Source organism: Ovis canadensis, chromosome 24 (genome assembly GCF_042477335.2).
Source record: "Ovis canadensis isolate MfBH-ARS-UI-01 breed Bighorn chromosome 24, ARS-UI_OviCan_v2, whole genome shotgun sequence".
NCBI classification, from domain to species: Eukaryota; Metazoa; Chordata; class Mammalia; order Artiodactyla; family Bovidae; genus Ovis; species Ovis canadensis.
This window is the reverse complement of record NC_091268.1, coordinates 41,989,525-42,014,959: the sequence shown is the minus strand read 5'-3', so window position 1 is coordinate 42,014,959 and position 25,435 is coordinate 41,989,525. Positions and strand designations below refer to the sequence as shown.

The following is a 25,435-nucleotide window of genomic DNA, read 5'->3' as shown; positions in this document are numbered from 1 at the left end:
CTGAGCAAAATCCACCCCAGACACAGTCCTCCCACAACTTTCTTCTATGCCCAGTGACATGTCTGCGCCCAGCTAAACCCCTGACATCATTCCCTGGAGTTCCCATACCTCAGCTCGGGATCTGGAGCTGGCAATGTCCTGTAGCATCACCACCAGGGTGGGCTGGTGCACCTGGTCCACCTTTTGTGAAGGGCCCTCCTCTGGGCCAGGTGTTGTCCTTGATTGCCGCCTTGGGGTGGAAGGGGGCCGACGGACACGGCTCAAGGGCTCTCGACATAGGTGCAGTGGGTCGGGAGGCCTAGAGAGGGAACAGGAAGATCAGTGGGGCTCAGCTGTGTTCCCAGCTCCTCCCAATTCTGCCATGCTCACCTGGCTTGTGGGGACCACGTGGCCTGCCGGGGTGGTGAGGCAGGCAGCTGGCTGCGAACAGAATCCCAACGGTTGCTGTGGTGTCGTGGGGTGGAACTCTCTTCTTGGGGCGCCAGGGGGACCTCAGAGAGGAGGAGATGTCAAGAGGAAGGTGATGGAATGAGGCTGGACGAAACGGGGCCTCCCCATGCCTAACAGTGCCCTATGTCATCAAGATGACAGAAATAGTGGCTAGAATTCATTTGCAATCCCCAAAGAAGAGGTCAGTTATGGCCCGAGCTGTTTGATATGGGGCCTGGGTAATGTCACCCAGGCTATTTGCATAAATGAAAAGGACAGGGTGACCTGAAGTGAGTCATTGCCCTAGTTGGGGCCTCAGTTTTTCTAATCTGTGCAGTGGAGCCAAAGACCTCAGCCCAAGGATTGCCTAGAAATTGGGCAGGGAAGAAAGCAGGGGAGTTTCTCACACTTAAGAATTGTGGGGATGTGGTTTTGGCACCAGAGACCCTGCCCAATTCCAGGTTGGAGTAAGTGAAAGCCAAGCAAAAAAAAAAAAAAAAATAGCATTAGGGAGACTGACTGATGAGTGTGAGAATGAGGTGTCTAGACCTCAGTGATCCTCACTTGACCTAGTTTGACTTTGCTACTGAGGGGACCTGATGAAGAAGGGGGCCTCTCAGTTCAAGAGGCTCACCATGCGGGCAGCCATGACATCTTCCAGGACCACGGCCAGGACCCGCCGAGAGGCTTTTTCCAAGGGCGAAGGGGCCCCGAGAGGCTGCAGTTTCGGCCGTTTGGGGCTCTTGGCTCCCCATAATGCTCCAGCAAGGGGTTGGCGGCACAGACGCTGCCGGCCAGGCGTGCTGAAGGATGAGAAAAGCAGAGGACGGTCGCCTGAGCCTGTTGTTGGCCCTGTGGTTTCCCCGGTACGGCCACCAGGCTCCCCGTTTCCCGGGCTCAAGACAGGCGGGCGGGGTGCGCTCTCACCTGGAGTCCCCGGCCAAGTCCATGGGGGAAGCGGCGGCTCCGGGGAGTCCCTGGGGGATCCCAGGTTCCAGCCTGGGGTGGGGGGGGGAGCGGGGGAGCGGGGAGTGAGGGCCAGCCCCTCCCGTGGGGCTCCACCCTTCATGGTCCGCCCGCGGCTCCCGGTAGCCCACGGTTCGGAGCCCTGGGGCGCGTAAGGGCGCCCTCGCCTGGCTACCGGGAACGGGTATCTCCCCTCTGCCGCCGCGGCGATCGGCGATCGCCCTGCCTGAGCCGCGAGAATCTGGGTTGCAGCGGTCCCAGTTCTCCCACGGCTCGAGCTTCCTGGGGCCTTTGTCCCTGCAGATTCCGCCCTGAGATCCCCGGGATCAGCTGGGATCCCAGTCCTCGGAGGCTCAGTTTCCGCCGGATCTCTCCACGGGGAGTGGCCGAGCACTCTGAAGCAATACTCGGACACACCGGCGGCCCTCCCTCCCACCTGATCCCCTAGACTGGATCCCCGCGGACACAATGCTCCAGCGCGGTTCCTCCAAACAGACGCCGCGCGAGTATCCTCCTCTCCCTGTGAGCTTCGGCTTCGCAAAGCTACACTCAAAGAGAGACGGCCCGAGCTTGAGCATCACGAACTCAGTCCGGATCCCCGGGGATCCACTGTCAAGCAGATACCCCCTTCACTCCAATCCCGGGAGGTCCCGCCCACAGACCCCCTCCCTCCGCCCTCCCCTGATCCCCGCCCAGCGCTCTCCCCAGCCCGGGACCAGATGGTCCAAAAGTTTCTTTCCCTCCCTCCTCCTGCCCTCTCTCCAGCCGCTCGGTGCCCTCCCCCGCGCGCCGCTCACCGCCGCCTCCCGTGGATCCCGGGTCTTCGACGGCTCCCACCTCCGGCTCCTTTAAAACTAGCCTTGGCCAGCACTGCCCAACCGCCGAGGGCCTTCTTCTCGGAGCCTTTGGGCACCGCCCAATCGCCGGTCCTGGTCTTCCGGGGTGGTGAGAAACTAAGTGAAGCCGCCTGGCGGCCATCATGCCTAAGGGTAAGAAGCCAATTGGGCAGTGCCGCCATTATAGTTGAGGGCAGATTGTGCTGGGCTGGATGAACTTAAAGTGGACCGGACGGCGTCTTCTTTTCTGGCCGGTGGGTGGCCGAAGTCTAGGGCAAGTTTCTAGAGCTACTGAGGCAACTCTGGTGAAGCTAGGCTACCGCCACGTTTTTTAAGGGCATCTTCCGGTTCTTTCATTCTTAGACCAATAAACGTGAACTGAGTGCTAACGATATGTGAAAGTTTCCTAGAGAGGCCCCATTGAGTCGGTTTCCAGTTCTATTCTAGGTTCCTGAATCGCGTAACCAGGTTGCGAGGGAAAAGTTTGGCAGGGGGTGATCGGGGCCAGAGATTAGCGCTGGTACCGACTCAGGCTTCTTTGCTCGCACGGTGTCCCGGAGAGACTGGGCTGAGTCAAAGTGAGGAGGAGGCTGGGGCGTTCACTTCACCCGACTGTTGTGTACCTCTTCCTGCAGGAGAGGAGGTTTCTATAGAGGACGGGTTCCCACGAGCACTCTGAAGAGGAGCCTGGCTGATGGGGTGTGTAAATAATCCTGAGCAGTAAGGGATCAGGGATCCTGCTGCTTAGAGAGGCTGCTTCGTGAAACTTTTAAATCAGGAGCCTGCTGTTGGGGGTAGGTAACGTGGGGGCTTGTACTGGCTTCTGGACTGTGAACGCGCCCTCACTGCTTTACCAAATCCCATGCCTTCACTAGTTCTAGGTCCCCAGGATTCGCTGGTACAAACTAGTACTCATTTTTCCTGATACAACACAAAAGACTAAAGCCTAAAATCGGGTCTGAATGAAGATGAAGAGTGACCTACTCGGCGCAACGTAATTCTCTTCTATGGGATGAGTGATAAGAGTAATGACCCAGAAAGGATGATGTAAAAAGAGCAGCACTGGGAAGTGTTGGTGTGGAACGTGAAGTCTCCCCAACTCTGTAACGAAAGACTCAGCCAGAGAGGCGTCCTAGGACTACAGCCACTCTCTGTAGTACAAGGCCGGCTGGGTCCTCTGGAAATCCATCATGAGACTTCTGGTGAGAATAAGCAATAACTGGTTCAACTAGAAGTGTTCTCTCTTCCCCTGGAGCAGGGCTGGCTACACAGGTGCATGAGGAGGGTCCCTGCTGGTATGGCGATGCATCCAGCTGTAAGCAGAGATCCCTCTCCATCTTGGTAAATTGAGAGGCCTCCTGTAGGCTTTCACTTGCCTGCTTAAACACGGAGGTATTTCCCAGACTGCAGGTTAATGAAACGCTTTCAAGGGCAGAGCAAACCTGGTCTGAGTTTTGATTCTCTTAAGTCTGCTGAAGAAGTCAATGCCAAGGGTAAAGGAAGTAACCTAGAGAAAGGGCCTGGTTTCTGAGAATCTGGTTGGGAAGGGCTTGGCCCTCAACCCAGGCCAGCAGTGATGAGCTTTCGTACCCTCACAGTCCTGCCTCACCCCTCTTTGTGACTACCCTTTCAACAACTCTTACCTTATCACTATCTGTGTGCATACCCCAGGCAAGGCCAGTGTGTGCTGATCAGTGATTAGAGGACCCTCCCAGCCTTCACTGGAGCAGGTGATGTGGCTGGAGATTGGCACATCCATGTATCTATTCTTCAGAATCCCTGGACCCAGTTAGACTCTGGGTCTCACATCTGCTTAACTGGTCCTGGCCTTAGTGGTCTCAACTGTAAAATGGAAACAATAAACCCTGCAATACTTGTCTCAAAACAGAATGAGAAGATCAAGTGAGAAGGCACATCTGAATGTGCCTGATAAATAAGTCTCAGGCTGCAGGTAAAAAGAGGATGATAAACAAACTGCCTCTTCCTTCTCACAGAGTACCCTATCTCTTCTGGTCCTCAAGCCAGCTGCTCTGCTCAGTATCTTTGTTTGCAGAAGCATCTAGCCTGAGCTGTAGATCACCCAGGGTGGATTAGGTTGGGTTGTGGCCACAGGGTGTTGAGATGAGAGGAATGCACTTACAACCCTTTGCCAAGAACCACCCCTGTGGACTTCCCCTGTGGTCCAGTGGTTAAGAATTTGCCTGCCAATGCAGGGGACACGAGTTCGATCCCTGCTCTACGAAGATTCCAAATACTGTGGGGCAACTAAACTCATGTGCCATAACTACTGAGCCCACTCTCTAGAGCCCGTGCTCCACAAGAGAAGCCATTGCAATGAGGAGCCCGTTCACTGCAACTAGAGAAAGCCTGCACACAGCAATGAAGACCCAGCACAGCCAAAAAGAATATTTAATTAAGAAGCAAAAAGAACCACCTGTGAGAAATGATAGGAAGCTTTTGAGTTTAGGTTGTTACTCTGGTTCACATCAACTATTCAGCAAAATTGCAATGTCTATGTGCCATGCTGTGGCAACAGACAAGTGCCTGTCCGGAGGAGTTTGGAGTTTATATGCCTGTATATAAGGTGGCCATTGGCTCCATTGCTTCCGTCAGCCTCAGTCCCCTCCACCGGGAAGTACTTAGTCCAGCCAGATACCAGCACCAATTTAATTCCCCTAGTGAGGAGCTTTTTAGACCACCTCTGGGGGCTCTTTCACTCTGGTCAGCTACTTCCTAGAATTTTTATTTACCTGGGGAAGTTGGTCCTACCTATGGTCTAACTCCTCTTCCCCAGGTTAGAGAACCACCTGCCACCACTTCTAACCTTGCCTCCTATTGTGTGCGGGGAGGGTATGATAGACAGGTGTCAAGTTTGGAGGAACTGAATGATGAAGTGAGGGGGCTTATGAGGAAGATGTCAGGGGAGGGGAGATGGTTGGGAGGACTGGAGAGAGTCGGGAAGGGGGAAGGGAAAGAAGATGTACATATTTACAATGGAAAATTATTCAGCCATAAAAAGGAACAAAATTGAGTTATTTATAGAGATGGGATGGATCTAGAGTCTGTAATACAGAGTGAAGTAAGTCCGAAAGAGAAAAGAAATATCACATTACTGCATATAAGTGGAATCTAGAAAAATGGTACAGATGAACCTATTTGCTGGGTAGGAATAGGGACGCAGACATAGAGAACAGACATTTGAACAGAGAGGGAAGGGGAGGGTGGGATGAATTGGGAGATTAGGTCTCATACACACTACCATGTATAAAGTAGACAGTGGGACTGCTGTATGGCACAGGGAGCTTAGCTTGATGCTCTGGGGTGACCCAGAGGGGTGAAATGGGGGCTAGGTGGGAGGGGGGGTCCAAGATGGAGAGGATAGATGTATACATACAGCTGATTCACTTCATTGTACAGCAGAAACTAACACAACATTGTAAAGCAATTATACTCCAATTTAAAAAAAAGCGTGAAGGAAGCTGCTTATTAGTATCTGAAACAGACTTATAACACTGTGACAGTTATTCATTTATTACATCTCAGAAAAAAAATGTCATTCTTTTGGCCTGCTCTATGAAAATGGAGCTGGACCCTAGAACTACTTTTTCTTTGCCAGCTGGCATCTTACTAAGTTTTATCAGTAGAGAGCTGGGGAAACATTTCAGGAAGAAAGGGCTTTGCTTCTGGGTTCCCGCTGTGAATAGCAGCCAGCAGCAACCAGTGACCAGCAACTTCCCCTGGTACACCCCGGGGTAGTTTGTAGTGGAGTGCCTCTGTGAGACACATTCCCATGAACAGTTTTCCCTGGTACCCTAGAGGGAAGATTTCCAGCAAGTTCCACCAGAGTGGCACTCCAGAGACCTCTGTGTTCTCCCCCCAAAATTCTGGATCTCCAGGCTTCCCTGGTGGCTCAGTGGTAAAGAATCTGCCTGCCAGTGCAGGGGATGTGGGTTTGATCCCTCAAGGAAGATCCCACATGCTGAGGGACAACAAAGCCCGTCCGCCACAACTATTGAGGCTGCACACCCTAGAGCCCCAGGTCTGCGACAAGAGAAACCACCAGGATGAGAAACCAGCACACAACAACAAGAAAGTGGTCCCCAGTCACTGCAACTAGAGAAAGCTGGCATGCAGCAGTGAAGACCCAATGCAGCCATAGGAAGATAAATAAATATTTTTTTAAATCCTGGATCTCAGCCCCTGGGAGGCCCAGATAGAGGCTCTTTCTTGGGTGCAATATCTCCAGCTGAGGGACAATGGCTACTCTTAAAAAACAGGATTATTTATGTATTTACTTGGCTATGTTGGGTCTTAGTTGCCATGCTTGGCTTCTCTTTAGTTGTGGTATGCTAGCTCTAAGGTGCTTGGACTCTGTAGTTGTGGTGCATGAGCTTAGTGGTGCTTAGCTCCGCAACAGGTGGGATCTTGGTTCCATGACCAGGATCAAACCCGAGTCCACTTCCTTGGAGGGCAGACTCTTAATCACTCAATCACCAGGGAAGCCCTAGTGGCTGCTCTCAGACCCACTCTTCCTGTATTCTTTAGAATTCTCTTTACATCTTACTATCTCTAGTGGGCAGAATTGTGTCCTTTAAAAAGATATGTTCAAGAGACTTCCCTGGTGGTCCAGTGGCTAAGACTCTGAACTCCCAATGCAGGGGCCGTGGCTTCAGTCCCTGGTCAGGGAACTAGATCCCACGTGCCCTAACTAAAGATCCTGTGTGCTGCAACTAGAAGATCCCACGAGCTGAGATTAAGATCTAGTGCTGCCAAATGACCCCTAGTTCCTTTGACTGTGACCTTGTTTGGAAAAAGACTCTTTGCCGATATAATCAATGAGGTCATAATGGATTTGGGGCAGGGGGAGGGGCTCACTCCAATGACTGGTGTCCTTGTAAGAAGAAGGAAATTTGTACAGAGACACACGGAAAGGAGAAGGCCATGTGAAGATAGGCAGAGAGACACGTAGGAAGAATGTCATGTGGTAACAGAGGCAGAGACTGGAGTGACGTATTTGCAAATCCAAGAAAGGCCAGAGACTGCCAGCAGACCCTGAAGCTAGGAAGAGGCAAGGGAAGATTCTACTTAGGATCTCCAAGTGGCCACAGGCCTGCTGATGCCTTGATTTCAGAATTCCAGTCTCCAGAACTAGAAGAGAATAGATTTGTGTTGTCTTTTTAAAGTTTTATTTATTTATTTTTAGTTTTGGCTGCACTGAGTCTCCATTGCTGCCCACAGGCTTTCTCTTGTGGAGAGCAGGGGCTAGTCTTTCGTTGTGATGGGAGAGCTTCTCATTGCAGTGACTTTTCTTGTTGGGGAGCACGGGCTCTAGGGCACACAGGCTTCAGTAGTTATGGCACACAGGCTTAGTTGCCCCATAGCGTGTGGAATCTTTCTGGACCAGGGATTGAACCCACGTCCCCAGCATTGGCAGGCGGATTCTTCACCACTGGACCACCAGGAAAGTCCTTGTGTTGTCTTAAGGCACTCAGTTTGTGGTCATTTGTCATGGCAGCCCTAGGAAACTAATATATAATCCAATTCCTCATTTCTCTAACTCCCTTTTATAGTTGGGGCTTCCCTTGTGGCTCAGCTGGCAAAGAATCCGTCTGCAACATGGGAAACCTGGGTTCACTCCATCCATAGGCTGGGAAGATCCCTGGAGAAGGGAAAGACTACCCATTCCAGTATTCTGGTATAGAGAATTCCATGGACTATAACAATCCATGGGGTCACAAAGAGTCAGACACGACTGAGTGACTTTCACTTCACTTTTATAGTTGATTTTCTTTCTTTCTTTCTTTTTTTACCCCTTTGGCTGTGTAGAATCTCAGTTCCCTGAACAGGGATTGAACCTGGGCCACAGCAGTGAAAGCCCAGAATCCTAACCACCAGGCAACCAAGGAATTCCTGATAATTAATTCGTCCTTGTTGAAATTGCTGTGTGGATTCTTTCTCCCAATTGCACCCAGACTTGCACCATCACCAACAAAAATACCAGTGTTTTTGTACTAAAGAAAATGGAATATCCAAATCTTGAAAGTTCCTACTGCAATTAATAGGAAAATATTTCAGAGAGAGTAGGCCATTTTTGACAGAGGTTTAAAATCTTCATTGCGGACATATTCCTTAAAGGCATTTTGAATACTCCTATCACACCTGAAAAAGAATCAAAAATGAGAACAGATGGTGCCTGTGAGGAAGCTGACTCAACCACAGTGGAGGATGTTGTGCTGGACAGCTGCCCTGTTGTCTCAAAGCCATTCCTGGCCTTCTGTGGTTTCAGGTGATGGCCAGCTCTAGACAACACTCAGAATACAAGTCTAGAAATGGGTGCACCCAGTATTATAGGTGGGAAGAAAGAGAGATAGTGGTATCAGTAGCAGTGCTGGGGCAGGAAGGTCCATGACACGCAGAAAACACATTCACGGGGACTTCCCTGGTGGTCCAGTAGCTAAGATTCCATGCTCCAATTCAGGAGCCCTGGATTCATTCCCTGGTCAGGGAACTAGATCCCATATGGTGCAACTAGCCACAACTAAGACCCAGCGCAGCCAAATAAATAAGTACATATTGAAAAAAAAGAAAACCACACTCATATGCCAAGACCTTTGCCCTAGAGAAAGAGGCCTAGGTGAAGGAGGCAAGGGCCAAGGCTTGTCAAAAAGGCTCTAAATATGAGATGACATGTCCATCTATTTGTTCAACACATTTTTAAAACGCCAGCCACACAAAAAATACTGTGGCAAGCAAGACAATGAGAGTCCTTATCCACAGAGAGAGAAGCAAAGAGAATGGTGAATAGTGACATAAATGCTAAACTCAGCTTATATACAGATTCCCAAAAAGGACATAAGCAGAGCTAGAGAAATTCTCAGAAAAAGTGATGAATCATCTAAGAACTGAAGGAAAAGGGTTTGGGGGAAGGAGAAGATTGTACATGGGTCAGTACAACTGTGCAGAGGGGCAGAGGGTAAACTCAGGAGGCTGCAAATAATTTTTGAGAGTCAGCCTTCCATAACTAATGCACACGGGCTTCCCTGGCAGTCCAGTGGTTAAGAATCTGCCTGCCAACGCCGGGGACATGGGTTTGATCCCTGGTCCAGGAAGATCCCACGTGCTGAGGAGTAACTAAGCCCATGTGCCACAACTAATAAACCCGAGTTCTAAAGCCCGAGCTCCGCAACAAGAGAAGCCACTGCAATGAGAAACCTGTGCACCACAATAAACCTCATAACCCTTGTTCATGGCAACTGGAGAAAGTCTGCATACGGCAATGAAGAAGCAACACAGACAAAAATAGCATAAATAAATCTTTAAAAAATATAAATGTATAAAAGATGTCTTAAAAAGAACTAATGCACACCTTTTAGAATAAATGTGTTGAATATATGCTCCTTTTACTGTGACAAAATAAATGAGTAGAGAAATAACCCATCGACAATCCTATTTTCTGAAAATCACTAACCCTTAATACAATTTAAAGGACAAAATCATTAACTTAAAAATATGTATCCAGTGGTAACCTATAGATAACTTAGAATAAAAATTACAGCTATAGGCAACAATGAGTGAATTTTGAAGCAGAAGAAGGCAGATGTTAAAATGTGTGTGTGTGTATACAAAATGATTCCATTTGTATTATGTTTGAAAAGAGGCAAAACTAATCTGTAATGTTAGAAATTGGACTAGTGGTTATCTTTGGGAAGAGTGGTGACTAGAAGGTGCATAAGAGGTTTCTAGGAAATGCTTTGGTTTCTTGATCTGGATACTGGTTGTGTGGGTGTGTTCATTTTATGAAAATTCATTGAGCTTACACTGAAGATTTGTGCACCTTTGTATATATTATGCTTTAAATAAAAAAAAAATGTACATCTCAATATGTAAATGCTTGGGTAAGGCTTTGCCAAAGGATTTAGTGAAGTGTTCATATAGAAATATGCTTGCACCTACACAAAAGGCTTCCCTGCTGGTTCAGATGCTGAAGAATCTGCCTGCAATGCGGGAAAACCTGGGTTCAATCCCTGGATTGGGAAGATCTCCTGGAGGAAGGAATGGCGACCCACTCAAGTATTCTTGCCTGGAGAATTCCACAGACAGAGGAGCCTGGTGGGCTACAGTCCATGGGGTTGCAAAGGGTCAGACATGACTGAGTGACTAACACTTCACATATAGGATTTTTTGTTTAACTTTTTTAATTTTTAAAAATTAAAAAAATGTTATTTATTTATTTAGGCTGTGCTGAGTGGCTTGCAAGATCTTAGTTCCCCAACAAGGGATTGAACCAGCACCCTCAGCAGTGAAATTCCTAAGCATTGTACTGCCAAGGAATTCCCTAGAATTTCTATGAACGTAGCAGCTACAAACCTTTGACTGTGTGGATCACAATAAACTGTGGAAAATTCTGAAAGAGATGGGAATACCAGACCACCTGACCTGCCTCTTGAGAAATCTGTATGCAGGTCAGGAAGCAACAGTTAGAACTGGACCTGGAACAACAGACTGGTTCCAAATAGGAAAAGGAGTACGTCAAGGCTGTATATTGTCACCCTGCTTATTTAACTTACATGCAGAGTACATTACCCACTCCAATGTTCTTGCCTGGAGAACCCCATGGATGGAGGAGCCTGGTGGGCTGCCATCTATGGGGTCGCACAGAGTCGGACACGATTGATGTGACTTAGCAGCAGCAGCAGCAAAGTACATTATGAGAGACGATGGGCTGGATGAAGCACAAGCTGGAATCAAGATTGCTGAGAGAAATATCAATAACCTCAAATACGCAGATGATACCACCCTTATGGCAGAAAGTGAAGAAGAACTAAAGAGTCTCTTGATGAAACTGAAAGAGGAGAGTGAAAATGTTGACTTAAATCTCAACATTCAGAAAACTAAGATCATGGCATCTGGTCCCGTCACTTCATGGCAAATAGATGGGGAAACAGTGGCTGACTTTATTTTTTTGGTCTCCAAAATCACTGCAGATAGTGACTGCAGTCATGAAATGAAAAGAAGCTTACTCCTTGGAAGGAAGGTTATGACCAACCTAGACAGCATATTAAAAAGCAGAGACATTACTTTGCCAACAAAGGTCCCTCTAGTCAAAGCTGTGGTTTCTCCAGTAGTCATGTATGGATGTGAGAGCTGGACTATAAAGAAAGCTGAGTGCCAAAGAATTGATGCCTTTGAACTGTGGTGTTGGAGAAGACTCTTGAGAGTTCCTTGAACTGCAACGAGACCTCACTAGTCCATCCTAAAGGAGATCGATCCTAAGTGTTCATTGGAAGGACTGATGTTGAAGCTGAAACTCTAATACTTTGGCCATCTGATGCAAAGAACTGACTCATTGGAAAAGACCCTGATGCTGGGAAAGATTGAAGGCAGGAGAAGGGAACGACAGAGGATGAGATGGTTGCATGGCATCACTGACTCAATGGACATGAGTTTGGGTAAACTCTGGGAGTAGGTGATGGACAGGGAGGCCTGGCATGCTGAGGTCCATGGGGTCGCAAAGAGTTGGACACGACCGAGCAACTGAACTGAACTAAACTGAGCAGCTACAAACTCAGGCTGTCACAGATGGGTTCTATTGCTGATTCAGATTCAAGTGTAGCCATTTATGCTGTGATTTTCCAAAATGGCAAACAATTCTCAGCAAAATTCCAAACTAAACAAAATAAAATCTTCCCTCCATATACACAGGCTTTCCTGGAAATGTCAGGATTAAAACTGTACTTGTAAGTTTGTGCTTCTACATAAAGTAGATTCAGGTTCTGTACTCAGACAATCACAAACCTATTTTTACCTACATGAATGTCCATGGAGCATTCTGACAATGATGGGGAACAAAGGACAGTTTTTCACTGAGCAGGACTATCTGGTTCTGAGCAAGACAACTGATACCCTTGGGCCCACCCTTATCTATGTTTATTAGAAATGGACCATTCTCCCACTGTGGAATGTAAGCATCTTGAGAGGACCTTGGCCTGTTTTTTTCCACAGATTTATCCTAAACTATAGGATACAGAATAGACTGGAACTGGCAGGGAAAAGCCATGAGAAGGAAGGACTAGGATAACAGGATTTTAGGTCTGATATACTAGCAACGTAAATGAAGTATAGTTGAATAATCAACTAAAATGTTTAGGAAAAACAACAAGCTCTTTTGACTCAACAAATACGTGAAAATATTTAGCAGCCAGTTAGATGTGCAGGCCTAGAGGCAGATTTCTCAACTGCAGTTGGATGCCTGAAACTTGGGGAAATTTACATTAAAAATAAGGGATGTAACAAAGAAAACAGAAAGATGAACTGAAAAATAAAACCAACAAAACAAAAAGGGATTCAGAAGCCACTGGAGGAAAGTGGCAGAGTGTTTTAACAAAGAGGTTGGCAGGACTTGGAGAGAATTCCTTTAGCAGAACAGTAGGACAACAACCTGGTTGGCATGAATTTGTCCTAGGTGGACAGGTGATGAAAATGTAGCCCAGTAGCCAGTAAAAGGGGAAAGCAAACAAATTTTTTCCCCATTATTTCAATATTTTTGAGAAATTGCTGTGCCAGGAGTAGCTGTACAGCAGAATGGTTAGGATACATGGGCTTCAAAATCAGATACATTGGATTCTATTGCTGTTCCTTAATTTAGCAGTGTTGGGCTTCCCTGGTGCCTCAGCGGTAGAGAATCTGCCTGCAAGGCAGGAGCCGCCTGAAGCGTAGGTTTAATCCCTGGGTCGGGAAAATCCCCTGGAGAAGGAAATGGCAACCCACTCTATTATTCTTGCCTGGAGAATCCTATGGATAGAGGAGCCTGGTGGGCTATATAGTCCATGGGGTCGCAAAGAGTCAGACACAACTGAAGCGACATAGCACACACAAATGTTACAGTAAAGAGGTTCTAACTCGACTGCGCTTGAGCGCCCCCATTCGGAAAGTCCATGGGGTCGCAAGAGTCGGACACAACTTGGCGACTAAACCACCAAACCGCACAGCTGCTGGCACACGGTGTGGGTTGTTTTTCTTGTTTCACTATAGTTATTAGATGCTCAGGTTAAATTCTGACTTTGCCCACTCAGCTGTCAGAGCGGTGGAGAAAAGGGAAGGGGGCTCTTCTGTAAGTCACTGAAGTCCAGCTAGTCTGTCAGGGACTTTATGACAAGACTGTCAAGAAATGGACAGTCTCGGGGCCAAGATGTCTCAGAAGGAAAAGCCCTAGTGATTAGGTCAGAAAGAGCACTGGACTTGGAGCCAGATAGACCTGCGTACCAGTCACCCAGTCTCAATGTTCTTTTTTTAAAAAAATCTTATTCTTAAATAGGGCTTCCGTGGTGGCTCAGACGGTAAAGCGTCCACCTGCAATGCGGGAGACCTGGGTTCGACCCCTGGGTTGGAAAGATCCCCTGGAGAAGGAAATGGCAACCCACTCCAGTACTCGTGCCTGGAAAATCCCATGGACAGAGGGGCCTGGCAGGCTACAGTCCTTGGGGTTGCAAAGAGTCTTTAACAGGGACCACACTCCCTGACCTCACATGGAGCGTTGCTCAGAGTTAGATGATTCCAATGAGAAGACTGTTTTGCACCTGGAACAATGTAGAAATTCCACAAAGGTGCTCAGTTCCATAAAACCGGCATATCTCAGGACAGGAACCCAGTTCATTTTGCTGTCAGGACGCACTCTCTGAGGCCTTGGGGGTCAGCAGAACAGAAAGAGTCGACGTAGAATCTCCCAGAGGGCGCTGATCAGTTTGGGCTCCCTGCATTAGTAACCTCCTGGGGACTCCTGCTGCAGACCTGCGAACCTGGCCCTCTGTCAGGCGTTACCTAGCAACAGCGTCCTGGAGTCTGGCCCAGGAGGCCAATCAGCGTGGACTTCGTTATTTCAGTGATGTAAACAGTCCAATCACTGGGCATTGTCAGAAGACACGTCCTCAAGCTAATCTCCGCAAGCACCAATGGGTTAGGAGTATTAAGAGCTGGAGCTAAATATTTGGAGCTGGCTCTTATTTGATAAGATCATCTGAAGGAAACGAATGACTAGCTTCCGACTGTATTTGAATGATGGTTGTGAAGGCAGTCGCCGCCATATTCTCTTAGGGCATTTTCCGATGCCTTTGTTCACTGTTGAGTCCTAGAGTGACCCACGACGCTATGATTCCTCTGTTTTGGCCGCAGCTTGGCCCCAACGTGTAGCCAGATCCGGGCCGACTCAGACGCCGGGTCTAGCAGGGCAGTGCTCCTTGGCTCGGAAAAGAGAGTGGCCCTTGGATTGGGGCATCCAGGACTTGGGGACTGGAAGAATTCAAGCCCGCCGCACCAGCACCGTTCCGCAGTTGAAGCCCAGAGCCTGGATCCCGCCAAGGAGGCTGTGAGCTGTTTAGCTTTACCGCCGCGGCCGAGTATTCTTGGAGAAGTGAAATCTGAGGCGCAGAAGGCTCTTTACCGAAAGTGATGTAGAGACCTATGGCCACCTGGGGGCACTCTGTGAGGGCCTTTCGTGGTCTCCCTTTATTCGTCTATTCACGGAGTACCTAATTAAGCGAGTTCTTAGACGGGAGCCGCAGAAGCGGATTACTCAAACCGGGCAAAATGCCCGAGGAACAGGGGGCGTAGTGAGCTGAAGCTTGGGGAGGGGCTGTCCTAGAGTGTCTACGAAGCCTTTTATAATTATTTACCACGATCATCTTGCTATGTCTATGACTGCTGCTGCTACTGCTAAGTCGCTTCAGTCGTGTCCAACTCTGTGCTACCCCAGAGAGGGCAGCCCACCAGGCTCCCCCGTCCCTGGGATTCTCCAGGCAAGACATAGTTTTGTTTTTTAACGGCTTTATTGAGATATTATTCACACACCATATAATTCACCCGTTTAAACTGTACAATTCAATGGTGTGGGGTGTTTTTTTGTTTTTTTTTTTTAGTATATTTAGAGTTATGAAACCATCACCACAATCAACTAAGCACATTTTCATAACCCCAGAAAGAAACTCCTCAGCTATCACTCCTCATTCTCTCCTCCCTCAGCTCCTGGCAACCCTAATCTGCTTTCGGTCTCTGTAGATGTGCCTTTTCTGGACACTGCATGTAAAGGAAATGTAAAAGATTTTGTCAAATTCTTTTTGCACATCTGTTAAGATGATTCTGTGGTTTTGTCTTTATTGACACATGATGTATTACATGAATTAATTTTCAGATGTCATGCCAATCTTGCACCCCTGGGCTAACTCCCATCCAATCATGGTATATAATCCTTTCTATAACCCCACTAGAATAACAACAAAAAAGAAAACAAGAGGGAAAAAAAAAAAGAAAAAAAAACACCTTCCTATTCCTCTCTCCTCAGCCCATGATAATCACCCAACCACCATGCTACTTTGTTTCTATGAAACTGGCTACTTTAGATACTTCATATAAGTGCAGCCATACAGTATTTATCATTTTATGACTGGTTTATTTCACTTAGTATAATGTCCTCAAGTTTCATCTCAGTTGTAGCATGTTGCAGAATTTCTTAATTTTTTGACTGGTTAATATTCCATTGTTTGTAAACACCACATTTTCATTATCCATTCATTGGTCCACAGATACTTGGGTTGCTACCACCTCTTGACTATTGTGGATAATGCTGCTATAAACACGTGTGTGCATAAATATCTCCTTAAGACCCTGCTTTGACTTCTTTGGAGTATATACTCAAAGAGGAGTTGCTGGGTAATAAATTATATTTTTCAATTTCAGAGGAACAGCTATACTATTTTTGGTGGCACAGTGGTTAAGAATCTGCCTGCCAGTGCAGGAGATGCACAAGATGGGGGCTTGATTCCTGGGTCGGGAAGATCCCATGGAATAGGAAATGGCAACCCACTCCAGTATTTCTGCTTGGAGAATTCCATGAACAGAGGAGCCTGTCAGGCTACAGTCCATGGGGTCACAAGAGTTGGACACACTGAACGACTGAGCATAGCTAGTTCACCTCTGGACTTGATGGCTTCTTATAACCAAATCACAGCTATACTAATCATTGAAATTTGTTCTCTTTTTGTTGTTTTCAAATTATGTATGCTCTGTGTCTCTCTGCTGTGCTGTGCTTAGTCACTTAGTCATGTTCGACTCTTTGCAACCCCATGGACTGCAGCCCATCAGGTTCCTCTGTCCATGGGGATTCTCCAGGCAAGAATATTGGAGTGGGTTGCCATGCCCTCTTCAAGCGGATCTTCCCAACCCCGGGATCGAACCCAGGTCTCCCTCATTGCAGGCAGATTCTTTCCTGACAGAGCCACAAGGGAAGCCCTGTGTCTCTCTGCTGTACTATAATCTTATTAATATTACTAGCTGTATTACTTACAGCCTATTTATTTTATAAGATTGTTGCCTCTTGCATTACCTAATGTATAACCAGCTTCCCTGGTGGCTCAGAGGTTAAAGTGTCTGCCTGCATTGCAGGAGATCTGGGTTCGATCCCTGGATCAGGAAGATCCCCTGGAGAAGGAAATGGCAACCCACTCCAGTGTTCTTGCCTGGAGAATCCCATGGATGGAGGAGCCTGGTGGGCTACAGTCCATGGGGTCGCAAAGAGTCAGACACGACTGAGCGACTTCACTTCTTGCATTACCTAATGTATAACCAGGCCTCCAACAGAATTAATGGTGGCTAAATGTCTTGAGGCAATTGATCATATATATAACTCTATATTAAATAATTCTAACAGTGTTACTCTAGGTATGAAGAAGCAACAGGGGAAAACATTTCCTGGTCCTAGTCCAAAAATAGCACATTGGGTGGCTGATCAATAAAATCCTCCTCTGACCTAGAAATGAAAATTCCTGGTGCCATGGGACAAATTGATTATGAAATGCCTCTTAAACCTAACTTGAATTTATGACCAAGAGGGGCCCCTGTATGGGGGGTGGGGTAGGCCCTGTATGAGAGTTCCCTGTGGCCAAGGGGTTAGGATTCCAGGCTCTCGCTTCTGTGGCTAGGGTTCAATTCCTCATGGGGGAACTGAGATCTCACAAGCCTAGGGGGGTACCCCCGCACACCAAGAGGGCGGGGCCCTATGGAGAGGGAAGATATCCTGCTATTCATGCCATAATGTTGGCATGAATAAATGAATAATGAATTAATGAATGAATAAACCGCAAATGTTGCCCGCCATCAGCCACTAAAACCGCCAAGTCCCCCTGTCCCTGTCCTAATGGGCACCCTGAGGTGAATTCAAGACGGAAAAATACAGGAAACATTCTATTCCTTAGATACTGGGCTATAGTTACAATAAGTTGCATATCTAAAGAACATTTTCAACACGTCCCGATGCTCTTCCAACAGAGAAAAGTACAATATCACTAATTTGAAATGTCGGGGTTTTTTGTGATCAGCAAAAATCTTTTTATTATTTCCAACACATATTTTTTGTGGAAATATTATTTCCAACAAAATCTGCTATATATACTGGCTCCTTCCTCGGAGCAGTTCCTCAGAGCTATCGGAGAGAATATAGTCCTCAGTTAAGGTCCCTGAATAAAACTCAACTCGCAAGTTTCAGGCTGGTGCGTTTTTCTTCAGTACCACAAAATCTTTGTTCCTTCTGCTTACTAGCAAGTACCCTCTGACTTTTTCCTCATCGGTAGAACCAGGATGATAAGCATCACTTCACACAGAAGTAGCAAAAAATAAATGTTGAAATGTGTAATATGTTGGGCGAGGTACCTGCGTACAGGAAACACTAATATTAATTCCCTTCCCCAAAGGGCAATAAGGAACTAACCCACTATCAGAAGAGAAAGCCAGGAAAGACAACCCAGGGAAATTGCGGGCCCCGGTTGGCCAGAGTGGCTCCGTCGCTGAAATCCTTCCCTGCCTCGGTTGGGCTGCACCTCTAGGGAACAGGGTACCGTTCCTGACCCCGACGGGTTCGCCCCTTTCCGCCTCAAGACTCCTGGCAGTCACCCGACCCGAGGGTCCAGCTTATCTGCCCTTACGCTTCCCTTGGCTTCGTTCAAACAGGCCGCTTTCGGCATCATCCAATCAGAATGCTCGATCTTCGGCCGCTGCCCAATGAGCGCGTGGAACGGGGGAAAAAAGGGCGTGAAGCCCAATCGCAGCGCCATCACACTTGAGGGCAAAGAGGTTAGGCAGCTGGCATGGCGCTCCGGTCAATAAAATCGATAGCTGGAAACTGCCTGTGTTTCAGGCAAAGGCGGTGCAGTAGCGGCGCCGCCATTTTCCCCGAAGGCATCTTCCGGTGCCTTTCACCCAAGTTCGGGCAGGAGTTTCCTGAATAACAGCGAAAGGTTTCCGTTAGCCCCGCAGGCGGCTGATTCCGGTTCCCGCCGGGCCTCCCCGGCACGCTCCGCACGGGTCCGGCGGGGGCTCCCAAATCCCCGGCCCCTCCAGCGCCCAGGGGCCGACGCTGGGACGGGCAAGGCTGTGGTGCCGGCTTCTCGGGTCCAATGGCGCGGCCTTCGCCTCCGCTTCCTGTGCGGGGACCAGGAGAGGCCAGACCCGGCCGGAGAAGGGGAAGGAGACCGAGGGCGGTGAAGTTCGGGGACGTGGCCTTGTACTTCTCCCGGGAGGAATGGGGGTGTCTGCGGCCCGCGCAGAGGGCCCTATACCGGGACGTGATGCAGGAGACCTACGGCCACCTGGGCGCGCTCGGTGAGGCCCGGCCCAGTCTGCTTCCGCGGCCCGAAGGGATGGAGGAGCTGGGGGTGGGAGGAAGCAGGGAGTCTAGAGGTCCAGGGTCCTGGCCTGCGACCCCGTCGTGTCAGGGGAGGAGGACGGGAGCTGGGCAGATGATGCCACCGGGTAGATCAGTCTACCCAGGATTGTGTATGAGCTGGGCCTGACTGGTTCTCCTTCCCTCAGGCTGCGCAGGTCCCAAACCAGCCCTCATCTCCTGGTTGGAACGAAATACTGATGATTGGGAAACGGCTGCCCTGGATCCACAGGAGTGCCCAAAAGGGGTAGCAGTCCAAAGAAGTGAGTGGAAAATGCCTCTGGAGGGCTTGCAGCCTCTAATGACTCAGTCCAGAGTTTTCCGGTGCCGAGGGGTAGCTATGACCCAAGCTGGAATGCTCCATTTACTGTATTTATTTTCAGAACTTCAGAGTTTTTTTCTCTGTGATGGTGTCCAATCCCTGTTGTCAATTTCTAAACTGACCACATGCAGTTGTCTGTTGTGTAAATGGATCAGTGAACTTTTAATAAGAGTTACCATCCTCTTGGGGCTTCCCAGGTGGCTCAGTGGTAAAGAATCCATCTGCCAATGCAGGAGACCCTGGTTGGATCCCTGGGTCAGGAAGATCACCTGGAGAAGGAAATGGCTCTCCATTCCAGTATTCTTGCCTGGAGAATCCTATGGACAGAGGAGCCTGGTCGGCAACAGTCCATGGGGTCCCAAAGAATCAGACATGACTGAGCAACTAAACCTCTACTTCCAACACCCTCTTGCCTCCTTCCCAGGACTCTGCCTCCAGCCTGTTTTAAATTGGGCTCTAAGACAGCCTATAGGGCTTCCCTGGAAGCTCTGAAGGTAAAGAATCTGCCTGCAATGCAGGAGACCCAGGTTCAATCCCTGGGTCAGGAAAATTCCCTTGAGAAGGGCATGGCACCCCACTCCAGTATTTTTGCTTGGAGAATTCAGTGGACAGAAGAGCCTGGTGGACTGTGGTTCATGGAGTCGCAAGGTCAGACAGGACTGAGCAGCTAACACTGAGAGTACCTATACCTCTTGAGTTTTCCAGGTTTGGATTGAAAGGATGAGGGAAGAGTGGTCTGGCGTGCGCTGGCTTCTTTTTGCCCTTCTGGCCAAGTGACCCTGATCAGTGCAGGAATCTTTAGCCCTCAGGATGAAGTAAGGCTCTGATTAAGGCCATTCAGGTAACTGGAGTTTCTTTGCCAGGTTCTCTAAGAGCAGGGATTTTTCTAAGTTTTGACATACTTCCTTGCTTAAAACTTTTCAGTTTTTGCCAAGGCAGTTGTCAAATGGTTGGCAGTTATATGTAAGTCAGTTGGGGAATTTGGTGAAAATACACATTTCTGGACCCTATCCCAGAACTATTCATTTACTCATATAGATGTGTGTGTATGTGTGTGTGTATATTTTCAATAGCCCCAGTTGATTTGGCTGTATATTTAGGTTTGGTTCCCAGAGTGTGGTCTCAGACAACCAGCAGCAGCATCACTTGGGAGTGTATTGGAAAATGCAGAATCCCAGGCCCCACCTTAGACCTGCTGAATCCCAAACTGGGAGTAGGGCCCCACAGTCTGTTTCATACCTGCATGCCCAGTCACTGGGTCGTGTCCAACTCTGCGACTCCATGGACTGTAGCTCGCAAAGCTACTCTGTCCATGGGATCCTCCAGACAAGAATACTGGATTCGGTTGCCATTTCCTCCTCTAAAGGGTTCTTCCCAACCTGGGAATTGAACCCTCATCTCCTGAGTTTCCTGCATTAATAGGCAGCTTTACCACTGCGTCACCTGCGAAGCCCTAATGTGTTTCATTAAATGCTCCAAATGATTAGGATCACAATAAAATTTGAGAAGCATGGACTTAGAGGGCCTTATGACCTAGTTACTGCCAGATCATACCTCATTTGTTTTCATTTCCTGCCTTAAATTTAACCTCTTCAAAAATTTTTTAGTTTTTATAGTCAGGTTAATCTTTCCAAGAAACCTTCCCTGACTTCTCCAAGCTGGATTAGGGGCTTTGGTAGTACCCTCCATATTCTGGAGTGGTATGTCTCACTTGGTTGGTTGTCTGTGTCACTAACACTCCTTGAAGATGGTGTTGAGTCTGTTTTATAACCTGTAACACTAATAGGAAAGAGTAGAAGCCCAGTATTTGTTAATTTCTCCTTTGTGTCCCTGTAGAAACCAGAAAGAAGAATGAAGAGAAGGAAGTATTCCCACCTAAGGAAGCTCCCCGAAAGGGGAAGCGTGGTCGGCGGCCCAGCAAACCCCGCCTGATTCCCCGGCAGACCTCAGGAAGTCCCATCTGCCCTGACTGTGGTTGTACCTTTCCCGATCACCCAGCCCTGCAGAGCCACAAGTGTGCCCAGAATCTGAAAAAGCCTTACCCTTGCCCGGACTGTGGGCGCCGCTTTTCCTACCCATCCCTGCTGGTCAGTCATCGGCGGGCACACTCTGGGGAATGTCCCTACGTTTGTGACCAGTGTGGCAAGCGGTTCTCCCAGCGCAAGAACCTCTCCCAGCACCAGGTCATCCACACAGGTGAGAAGCCCTACCACTGTCCTGACTGCGGCCGCTGCTTCCGGAGGAGTCGGTCCTTGGCCAATCACCGGACCACGCACACGGGTGAAAAACCCCACCAGTGCCCGAGCTGCGGGCGTCGCTTCGCCTACCCCTCCCTGCTCGCCATCCACCAGCGTACACACACCGGAGAGAAGCCCTACCCCTGCCTGGAATGCAACCGGCGCTTCCGCCAGCGCACTGCCCTGGTCATCCACCAGCGCATCCACACGGGTGAGAAGCCCTACCCGTGCCCGGACTGCGAGCGGCGCTTCTCGTCCTCCTCTCGCCTGGTCAGTCACCAGCGGGTGCACTCCGGGGAACGTCCCTACGCCTGCGAGCACTGCGAAGCTCGCTTCTCCCAGCGCAGCACACTGCTCCAGCACCAGCTCTTGCACACGGGAGAGAAGCCGTACCCCTGCCCGGACTGCGGCCGCGCCTTCCGACGGAGCGGCTCCCTCGCCATCCACCGCAGCACGCACACGAAGGAGAAGGAGAAGCTGCACGCGTGTGATGACTGTGGTCGCCGATTCGCCTACCCCTCACTGCTGGCCAGTCACCGGCGCGTCCACTCGGGCGAGCGGCCCTACGCCTGCGACCTGTGCTCCAAGCGCTTTGCCCAGTGGAGCCACTTGGCTCAGCATCAGCTCCTGCACACGGGGGAGAAGCCCTTCCCCTGCCTGGAGTGTGGCCGCTGCTTCCGCCAGAGGTGGTCTCTGGCGGTCCACAAGTGTAGCCCCAGCGTCCAGAACTGTGGCCCTAGATCTGCCATAGGGGCGCCTAGCCAGAAAGGCCAGGCCCTTTAGAAGGGGAGGGACTGTGTAAGTTCATTTCACTTCATGGAGGGGGCCCAGAAAAGGGAAGGAGACCCCTGATCATACAGATCAAGAGTCAGAACTAAACCCTGTTGCTATACAGAGCTGAAGTTTAGTGTATTCTACCATGCTGGCTGCCTTAATACATGTATCTAGAACAGACAGCCTCAGTAAGGAGAGGGGACATTATGCGGTAAAAATTTTCCAACCTGCCCTGTCCTAAAGGACTTGCTCTGTGTGGGGTATCAGGCTAAAGGTTCTCCCCATCTCATTTAGGGGCTGTGTTTTCTAGTTTGTGCATGTAGTCAGGAGGATCCCATTCATGGGGTACAAGATCTTCCCTCTCCTCTGCCTCTTCTTCCCTGCTAGGTTTAAAACAAACTTGGTTTAGCCCCCTTTTGACAGTATTCCTGCCAAGTGATCTGCCCTTTAAAACCTCCCTTAATGCAGCTCACTACCTCACAAGGCGGGTCCTTTCACTGTGGCATAGCTCTGACCTTTAGAAGGCCCTTACGTACTACATTCTCCTTCCCTGGAAGCCTTGCCCAGAATATGTTTAAAACTTGATCTACGCAGCAGCCCTTCAGAAAACTTAATCACAGATATGTTTCCATGTTTTCAGGTTCAGTTCAGTTGCTCAGTCGTGTCTGACTCTTTGCAACCCCATGAATCGCAGCACGCCAGGCCTTGTTTTCAGGTTAAATAGCATTAATTTGGTCAATCATTCCTAAAAGACAGGCTTTCAGTTCCCACACGTGATCTCTCCCCAGGCAGGTCCTGGTTTTTCGATGTCTTTTTAAAAGAGTCATACAAAATAAGTCAGCATCATAGTGTGCACTATACCTCCTTGGTCTGGACTTGTTTGAAGAGGTCTAGATTGTACTGGATTGGAGGTGGTGACAGTGTACCAGGGCTTTATTGGGTTGCAGACACCTATATATATCTAAGCTGTTTTTTTAAACCACATGCTTAAGTCTTCTGCACCCTGCGTTTGGAAGTTTGGTTCAAGGTAGGTCTGGGACATAAGCACAGGTGAGCTTTGGGAGACTGATACTAAGGAAAAGCAGGGTGGGGGAGCTGTGGTCTAGCAGCAAGAAGTAAAACCAGGACCAGCTTGTACTTTATCTGGTGGATTTGAATTTCTTGGGAATAGGGTTTCACTCCTCCCTGATTCTCATGAGAATAAGGAAACACTAGTATAGAACCTTCTGTTGATTCCTCTGTCAGCATCTTTCATGAAATGAGGCGAGGCCATTCAGCAAAGTTAGAAAGTTAGATAATTGAATATGAAGCAGAAGTCTAGTCATCAAGTTGTGTTCATGCCTGCCTCCCTCACAGAAGCTCCATATGGCAGCAGCAACATGTTTTAACCTTTGATTTGCCTTCATGGCACCCATCCCTAAGTAGGTGCTCAGTAAAGCTTTACTGAATTAATTAAACAAGGCCTACCACGTGGCCTTGGGGAGCTGCACCAAATTGGAATTTCCAAACATGATGTATAGTCCAACCCTTGGAGTCTTTCATCCTCCTATCCATTGCTTCTTCCCTCATTTCTTCTGCCGTCAGCCCTAAGGGTCTGTGGCTGGGGCAGAGTGTTTGTAATTACCTCTGTTCTGGTTTTTAGCAAGTTGCATTTTAACTGTTTCTTCTTGGATTGATGGGCTACCCCAAAGCAGAGGTCATATCAGATTGGGATTCATTAAAATGTCTGATCAGTGACTATGTTCCTTGTGAAATTATTGTTTATAAACTATAAATCTAGTTCCTTGACTGAGGAGACATTTTTATAGTTCTAATAGAAACCTTGCCCTTGCCTAGCAGAGACCTACTAGAATTCTGCCTCACCTTCTGTTGTAGAACTGATTATTTTCCCTACTTTCATCACCAGGCTAACCCAACTATTTCCTTTCCTAGGAATTTTAGAAATTTCTTTGGACCTCAATTGTAACTCATAAAATTTCAGAGCTGTTGGTAGGCACTCCCAGTATGTGGTCTGTAGAGGGCTGAGATGAGACAAGTTCTTAGGTTTACCTCATCAGTCCCAGGATCCCAACTTGAGCTGGTTGATCTAGCCAGTGGGAGAGTTTTTGTTTTTGGCTGTGCCATATAGCTTGCGGGATCTTAGTTCCCTGACCAGGAAACGAACCCATGACCCTTGCAGTGGAAGCTTGGATTCTTAATCACTGGACCATCAGGGAAGTCCCTGTAGTCAGTTGTTGGTCCCAGTATTCTTCCAAGTGATTCTCTCTTCTGCTTCTGATAGTTAAGAGTCTGTTACTTGTGACCAAAAGAATGAACTAATCTACAACGCCATTATAGGTCTGTCTCCCATCTGTATGCCTATGTGTGGGCTATGAAGGAAGATAATTACAATGCTGCTGAGAGGAGCCAGCCTTTCCACTTTATCCTCAGCTGAACTTTCAACATCACTGTCTTTCATAGGTCCCAAACCACTGACTGCCTTCTCTTTCACTAAGAAAACAGGGTGTCAAATAAGAACTCGCTTAACATTCCACTATACTGTCACTCCAAAAGCTCTGTGTGATCACTTGTTCCTACTTGCTGTCAGGGGAGGCCCCTCATACAGTGCTTCCCAGTACAGGTATGCCTGGATTTCCTCTACTTCTGCCCCCTCATGGACTTTGCTCCATCTATTATTCTCTAAGTTTTATAGTTTCAGAGTCTTGTTTTTTTTTTTTTTAAAGGTACAAACATACCTTAAAAAAAAAATTTCATTATTTATTTGGCTATACCAGGTTTTAGTTGTGCATCCAGGCTCTAGTTCCCTGACCAGGGGTTGAACCTGGGGCCTCTACACTGGGAATGGAGTCTTGACCCTTGGACCACCAGGAAGTCCTAGTTTCAGAGTCTCTCTTCTGAAACACATACCAACCTATAAACATGCTAAAATCTGTCTTTAAAAACAGTAAATTTCCCTTGGCCTCTGTCCTAATCTCCTATTTTCAGCTAAATTTCTTGAAACAGTAGTCTACATTCACTGTATCTGCTCTGTTTGTTCTTTGGCCCACTGCAATAGTATTCTAGCCACTTTGTTGAGCATCTATGATGTGCTGTGTACTGTGTTAAGCACTTTATATACATTCCTGTCTGTAGTTCTTAAAAGAACTCCATAAAGCCAGTGTTAGGA

At 48.3% G+C, this 25,435-nt stretch overlaps 2 protein-coding genes across 6 annotated transcripts in view; one reads left to right on the top strand and one right to left on the bottom strand.

The window, feature by feature from the left end:
- Positions 1-25,435, bottom strand: part of PRR14 (proline rich 14) — a 39,948-nt gene that overhangs the window by 2,636 nt on the left and 11,877 nt on the right. Inside the window, exons 2-6 of one of the 4 annotated variants that reach the window (XM_069570901.1) lie at positions 2,193-2,378; positions 1,357-1,428; positions 1,064-1,232; positions 370-491; positions 109-298 (exon numbers count right to left, since the gene is read on the bottom strand). In XM_069570901.1, the coding sequence (XP_069427002.1) occupies positions 109-298; positions 370-491; positions 1,064-1,232; positions 1,357-1,379 (504 nt within the window). In that variant the 5' untranslated portion in view covers positions 1,380-1,428; positions 2,193-2,378. Of the gene's footprint in view, positions 1-108; positions 299-369; positions 492-1,063; positions 1,233-1,356; positions 1,429-1,831; positions 2,139-2,192; positions 4,623-25,435 lie in introns of those variants that run through there. The other 3 variants (XM_069570899.1, XM_069570902.1, XM_069570900.1) reach the window with 3 other exon arrangements.
- ZNF689 (zinc finger protein 689) lies at positions 18,101-24,006 on the top strand. 2 transcript variants are annotated; one of them, XM_069570907.1, is made up of 3 exons: positions 18,101-18,875; positions 19,086-19,199; positions 21,095-24,006. In XM_069570907.1, exons 1-3 carry the CDS (start codon positions 18,671-18,673, stop codon positions 22,276-22,278), a joined length of 1,503 nt encoding a protein of 500 aa, XP_069427008.1. In that variant the 5' UTR covers positions 18,101-18,670; the 3' UTR covers positions 22,279-24,006. The 2 variants fall into 2 exon arrangements, with proteins under 2 accessions (XP_069427008.1, XP_069427009.1); XM_069570908.1 differs by lacking the exon at positions 19,086-19,199 and having other exon boundaries at positions 18,336-18,875.